Source organism: Pan troglodytes, chromosome 20 (genome assembly GCF_028858775.2).
Source record: "Pan troglodytes isolate AG18354 chromosome 20, NHGRI_mPanTro3-v2.0_pri, whole genome shotgun sequence".
Lineage (NCBI taxonomy): Eukaryota > Metazoa > Chordata > Mammalia > Primates > Hominidae > Pan > Pan troglodytes.
Genome location: NC_072418.2, coordinates 12,682,699 through 12,698,492, shown reverse-complemented (window position 1 = coordinate 12,698,492; position 15,794 = coordinate 12,682,699). Strand labels below are relative to the sequence as shown.

Below are 15,794 nucleotides of genomic sequence, written 5' to 3'. Positions count from 1 at the left end.
ATCACCCAGACCCCACTCACCCCTCTGACCCTCAGTCAGCCCCTAGACCCCCCTCACTGTCTTTCCCTTCCCAGGGTCCTTCAGGCCACATGGGTCGAGAAGGCAGAGAAGGGGAGAAAGGTGCCAAGGTGAGTCCCCCTGACAAGGGGAAGGGTCCCTGCACTACTCTAGGCCAACAGTGGGGCCATCAGGAGAGGGTGGACCTATGACCACTCCGTGCACCTACTCCCTCCCGATCCCAGATGCTTCTTGGCAGGGGTCAGGAGGCAGGAACCCTCTGACTCTGGCCCCTCCCTTGCCTGTGTCCATTTCAGGGGGAGCCAGGTCCTGATGGGCCCCCAGGGAGGACGGGTCCAATGGGGGCTAGAGGGCCCCCTGGACGTGTGGGGCCTGAGGGTCTTCGAGGGATCCCTGGCCCTGTGGTGAGTGGAGCGGGGCAGGGGTGGGACAGGGTGGATCCAGCTCCTCTCTGCCTGCTCCCAGCTTGTGATCCCATCACCGTTTGGAGGGGCTGCCCCTGGTGCATGGTGGTGGGGGGGTCTACACTGTGTTCTGACAGGGTGCAGCCCACCCCATGTTCTGTTCCATTCTCAGGGTGAACCAGGCCTCCTGGGAGCCCCTGGACAGATGGGCCCTCCCGGCCCCCTGGTAAGAGACTTGTTCATCCTTGAGGTCCTGGCTCTGAGGACCACTCTGGGCACCTAGTGACCACCTAGTGAGCATTGGTGCAGGCCAGCCCTCACTGACCATCCATCTGAGTGTCCATACTGCCTGTCTCTACTAACCATCTGCTCTGACCTTCCACCCTGATGGTGTCTACACTGCCCATCTCTATAACCGTCTGCTCTAACACTCCACCTTGATGATCTACACTGCCCATCTCTATAACCCTCTGCTCTGACCTTCCACCTTGATGGTCTACACTGCCCATCTCTATAACCCTCTGCTCTAACACTCCACCTTGATGATCTACACTGCCCATCTCTATAACCCCCTGCTCTGACCTTCCACCTTGATGGTCTACACTGCCCATCTCTATAACCCTCTGCTCTAATACTCCACCTTGATGGTCTACACTGACCACACTGACCCTCCATCTTGATGCCTGCACTGACTCTCCATCTTAATGGTCTACACTGATCACCCACGCTGACCTTGGCCACTGACCACTCACATTGTCCATCCTCCAGTCAACCTCTCATTAGCTCTCATCATCCCACCTTGGTAATTCCCATTTGAAATCTGCATAATTTCCCATTTGACCATCCCCTAACCACCCACACAGACCTCGAGAGTTCACATTTGAGAATCCCTAACTGACCCTTGCTCTTCTCCCAGGGGCCCTCTGGCCTCCCAGGGCTGAAGGGAGACCCTGGCCCCAAGGGGGAAAAGGTAAGGACATCATTCCATTATTCTCTTCCCCATCTCCTCCCCTCTTTCCCTCCGTCCCTGGCTGGGGGGCTGGGAGATTGGCACATCCTCTGCTCCCAAACTCATCACCCTAAGGCTCTAGGAGAAAAACCTCCCTGAATCCTCCCACGTCCTCCCCTGTCTGTGCCTCTTTTGTCCTTCAGGGCCACATTGGATTGATCGGTCTCATTGGCCCCCCGGGAGAAGCTGGTGAGAAAGGAGATCAGGGGTTGCCAGGCGTGCAGGGACCCCCTGGTCCCAAGGGAGACCCTGTGAGTGTCCTGACCTGAGTGGGAAGAATGCATTTGAAGGAGGGGGTGGGTTGAGAGACTGTGGGTGTGGGGTCTGGGAAACGTGGGTCTGGATTAATGAGGGTGTGTGTGGGGAAAATAGGGGGATGTATCTGGGAACTGGCAAGTTGGAGGCTGCGTCTGGGGTTTGGGGTCTCTCTGTGGGGGAATTGGAGGCTTGTCGAGGGTTCGGGGTCTTCCTTTGGTAGGATTGAAGGCTTGTCTGGGGGATGTGTCAGGGCAATAGGGTGTACCCCACCAATACTGACCCGATGTCCTTTTCCTAGGGTCCCCCTGGTCCCATTGGCTCTCTGGGCCACCCTGGGCCCCCAGGTGTGGCGGTGAGTATGCAGGGAATCTTTTGTGGGATGAGGTCACTGCGGTGGTCCAGGCCAGGACCTCAGCTCTCCCTGTCTGTACCCTACAGGGCCCTCTAGGACAGAAAGGCTCAAAGGGGTCTCCGGTGAGTACACCCTGCTTCCGTGGGCTTACACATCCCAGCTCCCCACCCCCTTCACTGCACCAGAACCCTCCACGCCTCTGCCTTCATTTATTTATTTATTCATGCAATCGTGCGTTCGACAAATATTTATTCAACACCTACGGTTGTATTTCATCAGATCCAAAATGCCATCAATTATAAGATGTACCATTATTTTACAAACTGCTAGGAAAGAAAACAGTTCTGCCAAGTAAACTATGACTTGCCAAAGATGTTAAGAAGCTGATTTCAGAGACATTAAAACATGAAAAGAAAATTTGTGTCTGATGCCTAATGCTGAAAACTGCATGTCTCTTCCCCAAGGCTGTATGTGTGTGTGTGTGAGTGTGTGTGTGAGTGTGTGAGACTGTGTGTGTGAGTGTGTGTGTGTTTGTGTGTATGTTGGTGGGAAGGGTCTCCATAGACAGCGTTCATTCTCCAAGTGACTTCTCCCTACAGGGGTCCATGGGCCCCCGTGGAGACACTGGACCTGCAGGCCCACCAGGCCCCCCGGTGAGTTCCCCGGGGGGGGGGGGGGGGAATGGACACCAAAACCTGGGGGGAGAGCAAGGACTATGTCTGGGTGTCCCCAGAGGGTCCTTCCGTGCCCAGCACTGGGCCAGGCACACACTAGGTGTTCAGAGGATGTAGGTGAAGAGGGTAGTTCCCTGCAAAACCCCAAGGAAGGTCTGGCCTGGGAGGGGGGACTTGGGGGGACACCCATGGGGGCTCTGACCTGGGTCTTGTCTCTCGGACCCCATCTCTCCCTCCCTGTCTCTGTCCATCTCCCTTATCTGTCTCTGTCTCGATACTGGCGCCACTATTTCATCTTCTGTCTCTCTCCCTGCTCTCTCTCCCTGTCTCTGCTATTCTTGCGCTTTCTCTTTTGTCCTCTTACAACTTGGCTTCTCCCCATCTCTGAATCTGTCTCTCTCTTTCCTGTGTGTCTCTCCCTGTCTGCTTATCTCTCCTTTCTCTATCTCTGCCCCTTGTTTATCTCTCTCCCTCCTCTTTCTCATTTGTGTCTGTCTGCCTCTTCATCTCTGCCTGTCTCTCTTTCTCCCTCTCTCTCCCTCCCCCATCTCCCCTCTCTTCTCCTCCGTCCCCATCCCCTACGCCCAGGGTCCCCCTGCCGAGCTGCACGGGCTGCGCCGGCGCCGGCGCTTCGTCCCAGTCCCGCTTCCAGTCGTGGAGGGCGGCCTGGAGGAGGTGCTGGCCTCGCTCACATCGCTGAGCTTGGAGCTGGAGCAGCTGCGGCGTCCTCCCGGCACTGCGGAGCGCCCGGGCCTCGTGTGCCACGAGCTGCACCGCAACCACCCGCACCTGCCTGATGGTGAGGTCCAGTCCCCCCGCCACTTGGATGGGCGGAGTGGGGGTGTGGGGGGGTTTGGGGTCCGTCGGGTCCCATCCGGACTCACCCACCCTGCCTGGCTCTGCGGCAGGGGAATACTGGATTGACCCCAACCAGGGCTGCGCGCGGGACTCGTTCAGGGTTTTTTGCAACTTCACGGCGGGAGGAGAGACCTGCCTCTATCCCGACAAGAAGTTCGAGATCGTGAGTAACCCAAACCTCTCATCGCCTCCCCCAGGAAGGGCTGTCCCCTGCTCCCCACACCCACAACCACCTTGTCTGGGACGTTATCCTTCCTTCAACCGGCATTTATTGAGCACTTACTGTATGCCAAGTCCTGCCTCAAGAGCTGGGACTACAGCAGAGGATCAAAAAGAAAAAAAATCAGGCCAGCCTGGTGGCACATGCCTATAATCTCAGCATTTTGGGAGGCTGAGGCGAGAGGATCGCTTGAGGTCAGGAGTTCGAGACCAGCCTGAGCAACATAGCAAAACCCCATTTCTACAAGAATTAAAAAACTGGCCGGGCATGGTGGTGCGAGCCTGTAGTCCCAGCTACTCTGGAGACTGAGGCGGGAGGATCCTTTGAGCCCTAGAGGCAGAGGTTACTGTGAGCTGAGATTGTGCCACTGCACTCCAGCCTGGGAGACAGAGCAAGTCTCCATCTCAAAAAAAAGAAAGAAAAGAAAACAAACTATCTCTGCTTTTATGGAACTCATACTTTCCATGGGAAGACAGACAAGGAAAACTCCAAAAGAAATCAATAGGCTGGATGTGGTAGCTCACGCCTGTAATCCCAGCACTTTGGGAGGCCAAGGGGGGGCAGATCACCTGAGGTCAGGAGTTCGAGACCAGGCTGACCAACATGGTGAAACCCCGTCTCTACTAAAAATAAAAAAATCAGCTGAGCGTGATGGCGGGCGCCTGTAATCCCAGCTACTCGGGGGCTGAAGCAGCAGAATCACTTGAACTTGGGAGACAGAGGCTGCAATGAGCCAAGATTGCACCATGGCACTCCAGCCTGGGCGACAGAGTGAGACTCCACCTAGAAAAAAAAAAAAAAGAAGGCCGGGCGCGGTGGCTCACTCCTGTAATCCCAGCACTTTGGGAGGCCGAGGCGGGCGGATCACAAGGTCAGGAGATCGAGACCATCCTGGCTAACATGGTGAAACCCTGTCTCTACTAAAAAAATGCAAAAAATTAGCCAGGCATGGTGGCAGGCGCCTGTAGTCCCAGCTACTCGGGAGGCTGAGGCAGGAGAATGGCGTGAACCCGGAAGGCGGAGCTTGCAGTGAGCCGAGATCGTGTCACTGAACTTCAGCCTGGGCGACAGAGCGAGACTCCATCTCAAAAAAAAAAAAAAAAAAAAAAAAGAAAAGAAAAGAAAAAAAGAAAGTATCTACTTCATAGAGTGGCTGTGCAATTCAGATACTGATGCAAAAACAAATATCAGTGAACTGTTTTGTTTTTTTGTGTGTGTGAGACAGAGTCTGTCTCTGTCTCCCAGCCTGGAATGCAGTGTCGTGATCTCAGCTCACTGCAACCTCTGCCTCCCAGGTTCAAGTGTTTCTCCTGCCTCAGCCTCCCCAGGAGCTATAATTACAGGCATGCGCCACCATGCCCAGCTGATTTTTTTTTTTTTTTTTTTTTTTTTAGTAGAGATGGGGTTTCACTACGTTGGTTAGGCTGGTCTTGACCTCAGGTGATCTGCCCACCTTGGCCTCCCAAAGTGCTGGGATTACAGGCATGAGCCACCGCACCTGGCCTGCAGGGAACATTTACTAAACCCTGACTACATGTAGTGCTGGGCTAATACCTCTATCTGCAGGTAAAGCACTTAGCAAGAACCTGGCCAGTATAAGTGTGAAATAATATTTATTGTTATTGTTATTTTTGTCTGTTTTTCAGACAGGGTCTCACTCTGTCACCCAGGCTAGAGCACAGTGGTGGGATCACAGCTCACTGCAGCCTTAACCTCCTGGGTTCAATGATCCTCCTGTCTCAGCCTCCCGAGTAGCTGTGCATCACACAGGTGTGCATCACCATGCCTGGCTAATTTTTTAAATTTCTTATAGAGATGAGGGTCTCACTATGTTGCCCAGGCTGGTCTTGAACTCCTGGCCTCAAGAGATCCTCCTGCATTGGCCTCCCAAGGTATTGTGATTATAGGCATAAACCACCACGCCCAGTCTATTCTAATTTTTTTAGACAGGGTCTTTCTCTATCACCCAGGCTGGAGTGCAGTGGCATCATCATAGCTCACTGTAACCTAAAGCACTGGGATTAAGTAGTGGGAGAAAGCCACTGTGCCCAGCGCCATATTGTTTTGTTCTTTTGAGACATAGTCTCACTCTGTTGCCCAGGCTGGAGTGCAGTGGCGTGATCTTGGTTCACTGCAACTTCCACCTCCCCAGTTCTAGCAATTCTCCTGCCTTAGCCTCCCGAGTAGCTGAGATTACAGGTGCCTGTCACCACACCCGGCTCATTTTGTATTGTATTTTTAGCAGAGACGGGGTTTCACCATGTTGGCCAGGCTGGTCTCAAACTCATGGCCTCGAGTGATCCACCCATCTCGGCCTCCCAAAGTGCTGAGATTACAGGTTTGAGCCACCGCGCCTGGCCCCATGTTGTTATTTTTAACTGGTTTATTTTCTCCTGGTTTAGTGGGAGCTCAGATGCCCATGGATGGGAATTTAGACAAGCTTGGACTTCCCACTGGGCCTGGAGTGCAGGACTTGATCCCTAAACAATTACTAACATCTGAGGACCTCCTCTTCACTCACCTGCTTAGCCTAAAGGGAGAGGCTGAGGCTGGGCACAGTGGCTCATACCTGTAATCCCAGCACTTTGGGAGGCTGAGGCTGAGGTGGGAGGATCTCTTGAGCCCAGGAGTTCAAGACCAGCCTGGGCAACATAGAAAGACCCCCTCCACCTGCCCCCCCCCCCAAAAAAAAACAGGCATGGTGGCACACTCCTATTATCCCAGCTACTTAGGAGGCTGAGGTCAGAGGATTGCTTGAACTTTGGAAGTCGAGGCTGCAGTGAGCCAGTGATCACACCACTGCACTCCAAGACCCTGTGACAGAACAAGACTCTGTCTCAAAAAATAAAAATTTAAAAAAGCTGGGCATGGGGGTACATGCCTGTAGTTCTAGCTACTTAGGAGGCTGCAGTGGGAGGATTGCTTGAGCCCAGGAGTTTGAGGCTGCAGTGAACTATGATTATGTCACTGCACTTCAGCCTGGGTGACAGAGTGAGATCCTGTCTCAAAAATTAATTAATTAATTAATTAATTAAAATAAAATGGTGCCATTGGAGACCCAGAGCTCAATCCCACTGGGGAGCCCTGGGAGACTGTGTAGCACAGGCACCTGAGAGTTATCCCCCTTGGAGGCGAGGGAGCTGGGGTATTTATCCACCAACTCCCATTAGTCATTGGGTGAGGGCTGCCTCAGGGGCATGAACCTCCTTCCCCCATTGTGCACTGGCAGAGCTCGTCCATCCCAGAAGCCAGAGAACATCCTGACATAGTCACAGCAGCCTACGGTGTGAGGAGGGAAATGCAGATGAGATCTAGATGGCACCAAGGGCGTCCGCTACAGTGACCCTCCCTTTTCTCCTCCAGGTGAAATTGGCCTCCTGGTCCAAGGAAAAGCCTGGAGGCTGGTATAGCACATTCCGTCGAGGGAAGAAGGTGAGTCACCAGAGGCCGAGGTGGGGAGTGACATGAAAATTGATGGGAACCAGCAGGGGGGTTTGAGGGGTGGGTTCTGAGAGGTGAGATGAACAGGATAGGCTTTCCTCTACCTTCCTAGGGATCGCAAGCTGGAGGTGGGGTGGCAGCAGCATCAGATGTGTAACAGGCAGTCAGTTGCCATACAGAATGATGGTGCCAGGATAGGGGAAGCACAGGGCATGGTGGAAATCTAGAGGCAGTGTTGGAAAGACCAGAAGGCTTCCTAGTAGAAATCACAGCTCATCTGAAGCCTAAAGAATGCACTGTGTTAGCAAGCTAGGAAGGACAAGGACAAGTGTTCCAGGGAGAGGGAAAGGCATATGCAAAGGCTCAGTCAAGACAGGGTCTGGTGAATTTGAAGAAGAAAAAGCCACATGGCTGGGTACAGTGGCCTGTAATTCCAGTACTTTGGGAGGCCAAGGTGGGCGGATCCCCTGAGGTCAGGAGTTCAAGACCAGCCTGGCCAACATTGTAAAACCCCATCTCTGCTAAAAATACAAAAAATTAGCCAGACATGGTGATGTGTGCCTGTAATCCCAGCTACTCAGGAGGCTGAGGCAGGAAAATCACTTGAGCCCTGGAGGAAGAGGTTGCAGTGAGCCAAAACCGTGCCACTTCACTGCAGCCTGGGCAACAGAGCGAGATTCCGTCTCAAAAAAAAAAAAAAAGCATTATTAAGATATTTTGTATTTTTTTCAGATTAGCTCTTCAAAATCTGATGGAGATTTTACATTTATAGTACATCACAATTTGAATGCTAAATTTTACTGGGAATATTTGCTCTATATTTAGATTTCATAAAACCATTGAACAACAGTTCAAAAAGTAGATTCAGACTCAAGTTGTTCCAAGCATAAGCTTTCTGATAACTGGATTGAAGCTCAGTCATTAGTTGTGAATTTTTTTAAGTAAAAGAATTCAGGGCCAGGCGCAGTGGCTCACGCCTGTAATCCCAGCACTTTGGGAGGCCAAGGTGGGCGGATCACGAGGTCAGGAGATCGAGACCATCCTGGCTAACATGGTGAAACCCCATCTCTACTAAAAATACAAAAAATTAGCCGGGCGTGGTGGCAGGTGCCCATAGTCCCAGTTACTTGGGAGGCTGAGGCAGGAGAAAGGCGTGAACCTGGGAGGCGGAGCTTGCAGTGAGCTGAGACCATGCCACTGCACTCCAGCCTGGGCGACAGAGTGAGACTCCGTCTCAAAAAAAAAAAAAAAATTAAATGAAGTTAAAAAAAAAAAAGTCCCAGCCAGGCATGGTGGTGTGCACCTGTAGTCCCAGCTACTTGGGAGGCTGAGATTGGAGGATGACTTGAGCTCAGGAGATGGAGGCTGGAATGAGCCAGGATTGTGCCAGTGCACCCCAACTTGGGCGAAAGAGCAAGACCCCAACCCTTACCCCCCAAAAAAGGAAAAAAATTAAATAAAGTAAAAAAAATCCCTCCTTCAAATCAGCCACATTTCAAGAGCTCAAAAGCCACGTGGCTATTAGACATGTGGCTGCCATATTGGACAGGGCAGAAATCTGGTATTCAGGGACAGTGAGCTCTGTAGATCCAGCGACTCACAAGAGTGGAGGCAGAGTTGTGTCTTCTGGGTGGGGATGAGTGTGTTAAAACCCTGGATTGGTGGATGAAGCAATCAGAATTTGGGAGGTCAGATGGAGTGGGCATGGAGGCCTACTGGATGGAGAGGTGGACAGAGTGGATGTTCAGGTGACTCTTGGGATTCTGCCAGGGATCTCTAGGTGGCTGGTGGGACCTCCTCAGAGATGGTGACATGGGGGGGGTGGCTTGTCTGCCAGTGGATGGAGATTCCGGGGGGTGGCTTCTGCAGAAAGAGGCTCATGGAGCCCCTCATCCTCTGCCTTGCCCTCCTCCCACCAGTTCTCCTACGTGGACGCCGACGGGTCCCCCGTGAATGTCGTGCAGCTGAACTTCCTGAAACTGCTGAGTGCCACAGCTCGCCAGAACTTCACCTACTCCTGCCAGAATGCGGCTGCCTGGCTGGACGAAGCCACAGGTGACTACAGCCACTCCGCCCGCTTCCTTGGCACCAATGGAGAGGAGCTGTCTTTCAACCAGACGACAGCAGCCACCGTCAGCGTCCCCCAGGATGGCTGCCGGGTAAGAGGGTGGGGCAGTGGCCAGCTAGAGAGGGGAGGCAAGATGTCGGCCACCTTCCCCATAACTCACCATCTCTGTCTTCTCTGGGGACAGCTCCGGAAAGGACAGACGAAGACCCTTTTCGAATTCAGCTCTTCTCGAGCGGGATTTCTGCCCCTGTGGGATGTGGCGGCCACTGACTTTGGCCAGACGAACCAAAAGTTTGGGTTTGAACTGGGCCCCGTCTGCTTCAGCAGCTGAGAGTGTCCGGGGTGGGAGGGACCGTGAGGGAGCCCCAGAATGGGGTGCATTTGGTGCTGAGGCTTTGAAGCCACCGTATTTATCGTTGCCTGTGACTATGGAGCCAATGGGATGTGACTTCGCTCATCACGGTCAGTCATTCCTTCTCCTTTCCAGGGTGCTGGGGGCTGGGGTTCCCTGGCCCAAGGGTCCAGCCTCCTCTCACCCCATTCCAGGTGGCATACTGCAGTCTGGCTCTTTCTCCCCTCCCTCCCCACCCAAGCCTCACCTCCCCACCCCTTGAACCCCCATGCAATGAGCTTCTAACTCAGAGCTGATGAACAAAAGCCCCCCCCACCCCCAATGCCTGCCTCCTCACTCCTCCGTCTCTGCCCTTCACACCTTTTGGTGCTACCCCTCCCCAGAGTTAAGCACTGGATGTCTCCTGATCCCAGGCTGGGACCCCTACCCCCACCCCCTTTGATCCTTTCTACTTCCACAGTGAAAGGACTGAGGTCGGACTACATAGGGAAGAGGGACTTCCCTTGACTGGGTTGTGTTTCTTTTCCTGCCTCAGCCCAGCTCTGCAAATCCCCTCCCCCTGCCCCCCACTTCCCCAGGCTCACCTTGCCATGCCAGGTGGTTTGGGGACCAAGACGGTGGGGGGTGAATCAGGATCCTAATGGTGCTGCCCTATTTATACCTGGGTCTGTATTAAAAGGGAAAGTCCCCCCTGTTGTAGATTTCATCTGCTTCCTCCTTAGGGAAGGCTGGGATATGATGAGAGATTCCAGCCCAAGCCCGGCCCCCAACCGCCAGGCCATAGGGCATAATTTGCATCTCAAATCTGAGAATAAACTGATGAACTGTGTTTCTGTCTCTGTGTATTTCTTTTTTAAATTTTTGTTTGTTTGTTTGTTTGTTTATTTATCCTTGAGACGCAGTCTTGCTCTGTCGCCCAGGCTGGAGTGCAGTGGTGCAAGCTTGGCTCACTGCAACCTCCGCCTCCCGGGTTCAAACAATTCTCCTGCCTCAGCCTCCCTAGAAGCTGGGGTTGCAGATATGCACCACCACACCCGGCTAATTTTTATAATTTTAGTAGAGATGGGATTTCACCTTGTTGGCCAGGCTGGTCTTGAACTCCTGATTTCAGGTGATCCGCCCGCCTTGGTCTCCCAAAGTGCTGGGATTACAGATGTGAGCCACCACGCTCAGCCCTTGTTTGCTCGTTTTTAGAGACTGGGTCTCACTCTGTCGCCCAGTCTGGAGTGCAAGGGCATGATCATGGCTCACTGCAGCCTCCAACTCTGGGACTCGAGTGATCCTCCTTCTTCAGCCTCCTGAGTACCTGGAACCACAGGCATGCACCATCACACCCAGCTGGGTTGTTTTGTGTGTGTGTGTGTGTGTGTTTGTGTACAGATGGTGTCTTTCTTTGTTGCCCAGGCTTGTCTCAAACTACTAGCCTCAAGCAATCCTCCCACCTCAGCCTCCTGAGCTGCTGAGATTACAGGTATGAGCCACCTCGCCCAGCTCTTGATCTCTTTCATCTGATGTGGCCCATATCTGTCTTGGGATCTGGCTCTTGTCTCATCTGAGGTACCTGTCACCACCTGTATTAATTAGGTATGTCTTTTAGGAATGCAATTATAATGAGACTCACTGGAGATTATAGGCCTATTTATTCACCCAGGCTCCTAGAGGAAAAGTTGAAAATTGTCAGCTTGGGCTGGGAGGCCCATGTCAGCTTAAACCAGAAGTTTGGCCTCTTTACAAAAAAAAAATTTTTTTAATTAGCTGGGCATGGAGGAGCATGCCTGTGGTTTCAGCTACTCAGGAGGCTGAGGTTGGAGAATGACTTGAGCCTGGGAGGCGGAGGTTGCAGTAAGCTGAGATTGAACCACTGTGCTCCAGCCTGGGTGACACCACAGCAAGACCTTGTCTCAAAAAAAAAAAAAAAAAAAAAAAAAAAAAATTTGGTTTGGGATGATTTGAATTAGGAGTAAGATGTTGGTTTGAGGTATATTTTTAACTGATTTATTGAGATAGAATTCATTTACCCATTACCATATAATTCATTACCATTCATTACCATATAATTCACCCATTTAAGCTGTGTAATTAAAAGAAATCCTATACCCATTAGTGGTCACTCCTCCTGTCTTTCCAACCTCCCAGCTGTAGGCAACCACGAATCTGCTTTCTGTCTCTAAGGATTTGCCTATTCTGGACAGAAATGTCCATTTCATATAAATGGAATCACGCTAGGTGAGGTGGCTCACTCCTGCAACCCCAGCATTTTGGGAGGCCAAGGCGGGAGGATCGCTTGAGGCCAGGAGTTCCAGACCAGCCTAGGCAACATAGCAAGACCCCATCTCTACAAAAATGAAAATAAAAACATTAGCCAGGTACAGTGGTGCATATCTGTAGTCCCAGCTACCCAAGAGGCTGAGGCGGGAGAATCACTGAAGCCAGGAGTTGGAGGCTGCAGTGAGCTGTGATCTCACCACTGCACTCCAGCCTGGGAAACAGAGGGACACCTTGTCTCTAAAAAAAAAAAAAAAAAGGAATAAATACAAATAAATGATATAATGATATATGGCCCTTTGTATCTGGCATTTTCAGCAAAACGGTTTCCAGGAGTTTTTTGTTTTGCGGGCAGAGTCTCGCTCTGTCACCCAGGCTGGAGTGCAGTAGCACAATCTCGGCTCACTGCAACCTCCCCCTCCAGGGTTCAAGCAATTCTCCTTTCTCAGCCTCCCGAGTAGCTGGGACTACAGGCACGCACCACCATCCCTGGCTAATTTTTGTATTTTTAGTAAAAACGGAGTTTCACCATGTCGGCCAGGCTGGTCTCGAAACCCTGGCCTCAAGTGATTCACCCACCTCGATCTCCCAAAGTGCTGAGATTACAGACATTAACCACAGTGCCTGGCTGGTTTCCAGGTTTATTTGCAGCATGCATCAGTACTTCATTCCTTTTTATTGCCAAGTAATATTCAGTCGTCTCCCACCTTCGGCTAATTCATTCATCGTTGATGGGCACTGTTGGATTGAGTTTAGTTAGGAGTGATGGAGAAATGGTGTGAGTTGAGTTGGGTCAGATGGGATTGGGTGGGTAGAAACTTCAGGTTGGGGTGAGTTTTCTCCCTCAAACCCAAGGCTCTCACCCTACTACTCCTGCCACCAGCCCCTTAAGGCCACCTGAATACTTGTCCTCATTCATTGAATCAACGTTGCTAAGAGTCCTGACTCCATGAAGACTGTTGGTGCCCAGAGGTTGATGATTCGTTCATTCATGTTTTTTAGAAGCATTTTTTTTTCTTGCTGTTGCCCAGGCTGGAGTGCAGTGGTGCAATCATAGCTCACTGCAGTCTCCAACTCCTGGACTCAAGTGATCCTCCCACCTCAGCCTCTCAAGTAGCTGGGATATATTCATGTGCCACCATGCCCAGCTAATTTTTAAACTTTTTTTTTTTTTTTTTTTTGAGACAGAGTCTTGCTCTATCGCCAGGCTGGAGTGCAGTGGCGTGATCTCGGCTCGTTGCAACCTCTGCCTCCTGGGTTCAAGCAACTACCCTGCCTCAGCCTCCCTAGTAGCTGGGACTATAGGTGTGCGCCATCATGCCTGGCTAATTTTTTGTATTTTACTAGAGACGGGGTTTCACCATGTTGTCCAGGATGGTCTTGATCTCCTGACTTCATGATCCACCCATCTTTGCCTCCTAAAGTGCTGGGATTACAGGCATGAGCCACCGCGCCCAGCCAATTTTTAAACTTTTTTAAAGAGACAGGGTCTGGGGGGAGGGGGGAGGGATAGCATTAGGAGATATACCTAATGTAAATGAGTTAATGGGTGCAGCACACCAACATGGCACATGTATACCTATGTAACAAACCAGTACATTGTGCACATGTACCCTAGAACTTAAAGTACAATTAAAAAAAAAAAAAAAAACAGACAGACAGGGTCTCGGCTGGGCACAGTGGCTCACACCTGTAATCCCAGCACTTTGGGAGGCCGAGGCGGGTGGATCATGAGGTCAGGAGTTTGAGACCAGCCTGGCCAATATGGTGAAACCCCGTCTCTACTAAAAATACAAAAATTAGCTGGGCATGGTGGCATGTGCCTGTAGTCCCAGCTGCTCTGGAGGCTGAACTATGAGAATTGCTTGAACCAGGGAGGTGGAGGTTGCAGTGAGCCGAGATTGTGCCACTGCACTCCAGCCTGGGTGACAGAGGGAGACTCTGTCTCAAAAAAAAAAAAAAGACAAGGTCTCACTGTGTTGCCCAGGCTGGTCTCAAGCTCCTGGGCTCAAGGGATCATTCAGCCTCAGCTTCCCAAAGTGCTGGGATTACAGGCATGAGACACCATGCCCAGCCTCAACTAACACTATTAATCTTAATCATAGTTGCCATTTATTACTCATATGCCAGACACTGTTCATCAAATGTTTTACCTCGATTAATTTAATTATCCCACATAACAACCTTTGAGGGATGTTCTATTATTATCTCTGTGGTGCAGATAAAGAAACTGAGGAACAGAGAGAGGTGGAATAATTTATCCAAAGTCTAGAACTAGAAAGTGATGAAGACCATCGGCCAGGCGCGGTGGCTCACGCCTGTAATCCCAGCACTTTGGGAGGCCAAGACGGGTGGATCATGAGGTCAGGAGATCGAGACCATCCTGGCTAACCCAGTGAAACCCCGTCTCTACTAAAAATACGAAAAATTAGCAGGGCGTGGTGGCGGGAGCCTGTAGTCCCAGCTACTCGGGAGGCCGAGACAGGAGAATGGCGTGAACCCGGGAGGTGGAGCTTGCAGTGAGCTGAGATTGCACCACTGCACTGCAGCCTGGGTGACAGAGCGAGACTCCGTCAAAAAAAAAAAAAAAAAAAAAAAAAAAAAAAAAAAGAAGAAGAAAGTGATGAAGATCATCAACAGATTTTGCTAAACAGAGCTGGGCATGGTGACATGCACTTGTAGCTCCAGCTATTTAGGAGCCTAAGGTGGGAGACCTGGAGTGAGTTTGAGCCCAGGACTTGAAGTCAACATGGGCAACATACCAAGATCCCATCTCTTAAAAATGAAAAACAAAAAACACAAACATTTTGCTAAACAAAAAGCCATTCTCTCTCTTAAGGGAATTTTGGCTGTTGCCGTTTTTCAAAATTACACCCCTGGGCTCAGCACTTTACATGTATTCTCTTTCTTAATTATCACAGTCCACTTTAGTATCTCCCTTTCCTTTTATTTATATTTATTTATTTTAATTATTATTATTTATTTATTTATTTATTTATTTTTGAGAAGGAGTTTCGCTCTGTCACCCAGGCTTGAGAGCAATGGCGTGAGCTCAGCTCACTGCAGTGTCTGCCTCCTGAGATCAAGCGATTCTCCTGCCTCAGCCTCCCGTGTACCTGGGATTATGGGCGTGTGCCACCATGCCCAACTAATTTTTGTATTTTTAGTAGAGACGGGGGTTTCATCATGTTGGTCAGGCTGGTCTCGGACTCCTGACCTCAGGTGATCCACTCGCCTCAGCCTCCCAAAGTGCTGGGATTACAGGTGTGAGCCACCGTGCTCGGCCTATTTCTTTTATTTTATTTTATTTATTGTATTTATTTATTTTTTGAGACAGAGTCTTGCTCTGTTGACCAGGCTGGAGTACAGTAGCATGATCTCAGCTCACTGCAGCCTTTGCCTCCTGGGTTCAAGCAATTCTCCTGTCTCAGCCTCCTGAGCAACTGGGACTACAGGCACGTGCCATCACACCCAGCTAATTTTTGCATCTTTATACAGACGGGGCTTTCACTGTGTTGGCCAGGCTGGTCTTGAACTCCTGACCCCAGCCTTTTATTTTTTTGAAACAGGATCTTGCTCTGTTGCCCAGGCTGGAGTGTAGTCACACGATCATAGCTCACTGCAGCCTCCAACACCTGGGCTCAACCAACCCTCTTGCCTCCACCTCCTGAGTAGCTGGGACTACAGGTGCGCTTCACCATGCTCAGCTAATTTTCAAATTTTTTTTGTAGAGAAAGGGTCTTGCTATGTTGCCCAGGCTGGTCTCAAACTCCTGTCCTCAGGCGATCCTCCCGCCTTGGCCTCCCAAAGTGTTGAGATTATAGGCATGAGCCACAGGGCGCTTGCCCCCATGCCCCCATGTCTGTTTGTTTGCA

At 51.1% G+C, this 15,794-nt stretch overlaps 1 protein-coding gene across 2 annotated transcripts in view; it reads left to right on the top strand.

The window, feature by feature from the left end:
- COL5A3 (collagen type V alpha 3 chain) overlaps positions 1–10,483 on the top strand; it is a 51,833-nt gene extending 41,350 nt beyond the window's left edge. For both annotated transcript variants that reach the window (XM_016934960.4, XM_016934962.4), the window contains exons 55-67: positions 75–128; positions 315–422; positions 595–648; positions 1,339–1,392; positions 1,575–1,682; positions 1,988–2,041; positions 2,128–2,163; positions 2,641–2,694; positions 3,304–3,514; positions 3,624–3,736; positions 7,157–7,225; positions 9,154–9,393; positions 9,487–10,483. In XM_016934960.4, the coding sequence (XP_016790449.1) occupies positions 75–128; positions 315–422; positions 595–648; positions 1,339–1,392; positions 1,575–1,682; positions 1,988–2,041; positions 2,128–2,163; positions 2,641–2,694; positions 3,304–3,514; positions 3,624–3,736; positions 7,157–7,225; positions 9,154–9,393; positions 9,487–9,633 (1,302 nt within the window). In that variant the 3' untranslated portion in view covers positions 9,634–10,483. The remainder of the gene's footprint in view (positions 1–74; positions 129–314; positions 423–594; positions 649–1,338; positions 1,393–1,574; positions 1,683–1,987; positions 2,042–2,127; positions 2,164–2,640; positions 2,695–3,303; positions 3,515–3,623; positions 3,737–7,156; positions 7,226–9,153; positions 9,394–9,486) is intronic.
- The last annotated feature ends 5,311 nt before the right edge of the window (positions 10,484–15,794 follow it).